At 39.3% G+C, this 5365-nt stretch overlaps 2 protein-coding genes across 2 annotated transcripts in view; one reads left to right on the top strand and one right to left on the bottom strand.

Moving 5' to 3' along the window:
- Nucleotides 1-1023, bottom strand: part of LOC109540379 — an 11649-nt gene extending 10626 nt beyond the window's left edge. Inside the window, exon 1 of the mRNA XM_048662663.1 lies at nt 876-1023. The gene's annotated coding sequence lies outside the window, so the exon portion shown is untranslated. The remainder of the gene's footprint in view (nt 1-875) is intronic.
- A 4112-nt stretch (nt 1024-5135) lies between these two features.
- LOC109540387 (facilitated trehalose transporter Tret1) overlaps nt 5136-5365 on the top strand; it is a 30525-nt gene continuing 30295 nt past the window's right edge. The window contains exon 1 of the mRNA XM_019908746.2: nt 5136-5257. Coding sequence (XP_019764305.2) covers nt 5206-5257 — 52 coding nt within the window. The 5' untranslated portion in view covers nt 5136-5205. The remainder of the gene's footprint in view (nt 5258-5365) is intronic.

The raw sequence follows: 5365 nt of genomic DNA, 5'->3' as shown, positions 1-5365 counted from the left end.
GTTCCATAAAACGACTTTTGTGCTTCGCTGAGAGGATGACAAAGATTAAAAACTGACCAATTGGCTTCAACAGACGCAGTTTCTGATCTTTTTTAGGCGCTCTATGAAAAATATTCCATGCATTTTGTAGGTATTTTCACCCTTTCCGAAATACAGACGAAAATATACAAAAATTCATCAAATTTCAGGACTACATCTGTTGAGTTTGGAAACTTTACTAGCGAATAATCGATGAAAACGTTATAGCTTTGCTCAAGCCCTAAGGAAATTTTCCTTTGAGGAGCAATTTCAAGGGCAAAACCCGTCGCCTATTCAAAGGGGCTTCAGTAAAGACAACCAATAGGCTTTGGGCTTCTCATCAAAAATGCTGGCTGTTCTAAATCGCCCCAACTTCCAATATTACAGTCAGAAGAACGACGACACGTGGCTGGCCAGAGGCAACTTTAATTATCGATCGATGTAACTCCACAGAATCTTAATAAACCCCCGTCCAAGTATAGGGAAAAGCGATTTTCATGCACATTTCCCTAAGTGAAACGTGAAAACTTCCAAACGTCTTGGGCATCTGGAGCACCTCGCAATTCCTGGATAAAGTTTCCCCATTCGGTCGTCTGGGATTTGGATTAAAATTGGAGGGGCATTGAACTGGACTTAGTTGAAAAGGGCTTTTTATCCCCCCAAGGGAGAGTTTGGGGGAAACTTTTTCCATCAACTCCATAAATAGCGAAGGTTTCCTCAGCTAATTTTTTCAGAGACTGTCGTGCTTCACAGCGATTTGTTGCGGGGTTTCGTGTGCAAAAATGTCCAATAAATCTGGCCTGTGGGGAGGTCAAGGCAACAGGTCACCTATCCAGGGAAAAAACCCTCCAACTTACCAAAGAAACAAAAACACCGCCACAGCTATAAACCGTTTAGAGACCCGGGAGAAATCCAACAGGTAAAATGCGCGAGATTGGGGAAAAACTTTCGGAAACTTCACGAGTTTCGATCAAGTTCTCGGCCGTTTTGGGGCGAAAGCGTTCGTCAGCTACAGCAACAGTTAAACTGGCGTCGCGGCGGATTTTGAGCGCCTCGACGGCTGGGACTTTGACGATGTGCGCACTCAGCCTGACCCTGCCATTGGGTCAAGGTTGACCAATAAGCGATCACGTGACCACAAATGCATATTGCATGGGATTTAGGCCCGTTTTATTCACCTGCCGCTCGCTCACCTTTCCGGGAAACAACGCAGCACAGAAAATGGGAAAAAAACCCATCAAAACATTCATTAGTAAACGAACAGCCGTATTGATTGCCTTTTGCCAATCACTGGATGGATGTTAAATCGCTGAAAATTCCTGGGCCACACCCAAGAATCCGAATTGACAGGCTTTCAATCTTAGTCATGCTCTTAGTGGGGCGGAACAGCGCTTCCATCAAAACTTATAATAATTAATATCTAAGAAACGGTAGAATATTGCAGAAAAATCCTTAGAACCTTTTCGATAGAGCATCTCAAGAACCATGAAGAACCGCTCTTGTCGGGTCAAGTTTTAAGGTTTTGAATCTTGGTCATGCTCTCAGTGGTTAAAAAAATGTTCCAAAAATAAAAATGATCGTGTATTCGCGTGGTGGACGTCCTTATGAACAGTTATTTGATAAACTAGTTTAAGTCCCACCTTTGACTACGTTAAAAGAGAGGAGATTAACCTGATTTTTTCTAAGTTCTTGAAAACTTTCATTTATAACTCGGGAATGGATGCGAATCTGGAAAAACCCATAGGAACCTTTTCGAATGAGCATCTCTGAAACTCTCCAAAACCATATTTTTTGAAGCAATTTCCTTAATATTTCATATTAGTCATGCTCCCAGCTTAGTACAAAATAAACCTTTGTTTCAAACTGCTTGAGAGTTTTCAAGATTTTTTGATGGGGTCTACAAATAAAACTTTGCTTCGTGGAGTATCAGCAGTAGACTGCCCAAGCGAGATAAATTCCAAATTTGAAGAAGTTTTTATAGGTCCATTCATATCCCGAAAACGGATAAAAATATCTAAAACATTATGAGAACCTTTTCGATGGAGCATATCGAAAATTGTCTAAACTCGCGCAAATCGGAGCCAGTTTGCCGGTTTCAAAACTGGCTGAGAGCATGACCAAGTTGAAATACTAGTAAATTGGTTTTAATTGCCGCGGTTCAAGATAGCTTATGCCGTGCTCTCTCGAAAATTTACTAATGCCATTTTCCATATTCGAAACCGTTTTCGAGATACAAGTGAAAATATACAAAATATTATCAAATTTCGGTTTTTTCATTTTTGTAGGTCGGGAAATTTAAAGCAACCGTAAAAGAAACGTGCTTTAAACGACTTCAGTACAGAAATCTTGAAATCACCGAGAAATGTTCAAAAACACGACTTTTTTGCCTCGCTGAGAGCATGACAATGGTTAAAAATGGCAAATTGGCCTCAGTAGTTGCAGTTTCTAATATTTTTTGAGACGGTCTATGAAAAACGTTCTCAGAATTTTTTTGATCTTTTCTCCCTTTTCCGATATATACGCGAAAATATACAAAAATTTATCAAATTTCGAATTTTCATTTTTGCAAGCTAAAATGTATGTCACCTTTTAAACAAAACTGCCATTACAAGACTGCAGCATAGGCATATTGAAGTCATCCAGAAATGTTCAATAACACGATATTTTTGCCTCGCTGAGAGCATGACAAAGATTAAAAAATGCCAAATTCGCCTCAGCAGTTGCAGTTTCAGATATTTTTTGAGATGCTCTATGAAAAATGTTCTATACGTTTTTTTGATATTTCTTTCCTTTTCGAGTTATAGACCGAGAAGATAGAAATACTCATGCCACCTTTTAAAGAAACGTGCCAATACAAAACTTCAGCATCTGCCTCGCTCAGAGCATGACAAAGATTAAAAACTGACAAATTGGCCTCAGCAGCCATGGTTTCCGACATTTTTTGAGACGCTCTCTGAAAAACGTTCTTACATTTTTTTAATATTTTCACCCTTTTCTAAGATATAGAGAAAAATATAAAAAAATGATCAGATTTCGAACGAATCAAAACGAACAGGCGTATTGATAACATGCAGTCGATCACTGGATGGCGCATAACTCCTTAATAATTCCTGATCCACACCCAAAAATCCAAACCAGCTTTCAAACTTAGTCATGCTCTTAGCGGGGCGGAACCGCGCTTGGTTGGAAACGATTTTTTCAATCAAAACTATCATTTTAATTAATATCTCGAACACGGTAGAATATTGCCAAAAAATCCTTAGAACCTTTTCCATAGAGCATCTCAAGRCCCATGAATAACCGCTCTTGGCGGGTCAAGTTTTAAGGTTTTCAATCTTGGTCAWGCTCTCAGAGTGGTTCAAAAAAAAAAAAGTTCTAAAATTACAAATGACCGGGTAACAGCGAGGTGGACGTTCTTATGAACAGTTTTTGGATAGATTATTTTAGATGCCACCTTTGACTACGTTAAAAGAGAGGAGATTAACCTGATTTTTTGTAAGTTCTTGAAAACTTTCATTTATAACTCGGGAATGGATGAGAATCTCTAAAAACCCATAGAAACATTTTCGATTGAGCATCTCTGAGACTCTCCAAAACCATATTTTTTTAAGCAATTTACTTAATATTTAATATTAGTCATGCTCCCAGCTGAGTAAAAAATAAACGTTTGTTTCAAACTGCCTCGGAGTTACAATAAAACTTCGCTTCATAGAGTCTCAGGGTCAGACTCCCCAAGAGAAATAAATTCAAAATTTGAAGAAGTTTTTATATTTTCATTCATATCTCGGAAACGGATAAAAATACCAAAAACATTTTGAGAACCTTTTCGATGGAGCATATCGAAAACTGTCGAAACCCACGCAAATCCAGTTTGCCGGTTTCAAAACTCATCATGCATCATGGTCATGCTCACAGTGTAGTTGTAACATTGCTAATGAAACTATTTCACGTGCCATCATAGGCAACGATCAGCAATTTATCCCTGCCATTCACCCGGGTTGGACACGTTTTGTGATAAAGTCATGCTCTGAGCGAGGCAAAAAAAACTGTCAAATAGTGTAATTTTTTCAAAGCTTTTTTGGAAAAAGCTAGTTATGGATAATTTTGCAATATGGCGCTTTCTTCGCAATGTTTTCTTGTCGAAAACCTTCCGAAGACTCCCAATAGTCCAGATTCGACACCTCTCGACTTTTCATGGTAGTGGACTCTTTTGCAAACAGCGCACAAAGCCAATTGCACTGAAACGCTTTTAATGAAAAAATGTAAAACTCCGAAAACTGCTGCACCAGCAGGAATTGAAACTATTTAGTTTAGCCGGAGTTTACAGGGGCAGATAACAGAAGTGGAACAAATATCCAGAAAGTTTCAGCGCATAAATTGAGGATTTTAATCGAAACGGACTGTTTCCCAACGAAACCTTGTCCCTGGCTTAAGACTAACCAAGTAAATTACTGTTATTATTTTTTATATTCTCCCTGACGCAATTTACCTCAATAAACTGGGACACATTGTTTCATTAGTCAAACGTAATCTTCGTCGGCTTTCCAAAAGACCTCCTGATCGGGAAAATGACCATGCGAGTCTAAAAATACGCGGTAATTGAAGCTTCATGTTGAAGGCCAGAATTACACCCCCTTGGACTAGTTCAGGCTGGCTGAGGGAGTTTCATTTTCAACGTTTACCATTGGAATCGCATGTGAACGATTTGGGTTTATCGAGGCAAAGCGTTATGGAAGACATAAAATCCTCCAACATGCCGAACGCTAATGACCAACCGCAGGATCGTCGACTTGAAAAAGTCCGTTGCTAGCAGAACTCTGTGTTTGGATTTTTGCCCAATTTTCACTCTTTTAAACTGTAATTTATGGCTTGAATCGGGCGCCTCGTTGACGCCAAAATTATCCTTCCATTCGCGCATTTAAGAAACGAACTGCGTCCAGTTACTGGAAACTGTGAATTATTGAGCTCTAATGGCGATTTCCTCTTAAACCTGCCTGAGCCTGAAGCTGGGCGCTAATCGGACTTGATTTGGCGCATAAATCATGCATTTCCATTCCCGGAAATGGGATCGCTTTACAACGTCAACTATCACTGATTTCATTTTTTCTAGAGGGATTTAGGCGATAACAGTTATCTAAGATAATTGTTTTGTTTCGTATCGTGGAAATCGCTATCTGGGGAAGTGAAATGATCAATATTTTGCCTGGAAATGTGAGATTTTGTTCAATCGTCCTCATTGGTAAGTCTTTGAAATTTACCCAGCAAGAATCCAGTGTGTGCAATAAAATTTCACGACAAAACAAGAGAGAGTCTCCCCTGTCTCTGCTTTAAGCGACTTGCCAGTTAT

This window comes from Dendroctonus ponderosae, unplaced genomic scaffold, assembly GCF_020466585.1.
Source record: "Dendroctonus ponderosae isolate FM_Combo_2020 unplaced genomic scaffold, Dpon_F_20191213v2 Dpon_F_20191213_11, whole genome shotgun sequence".
NCBI lineage: Eukaryota > Metazoa > Arthropoda > Insecta > Coleoptera > Curculionidae > Dendroctonus > Dendroctonus ponderosae.
Note: the sequence above shows the minus strand (reverse complement) of the source record. Positions and strands in the feature narration are given on the sequence as shown.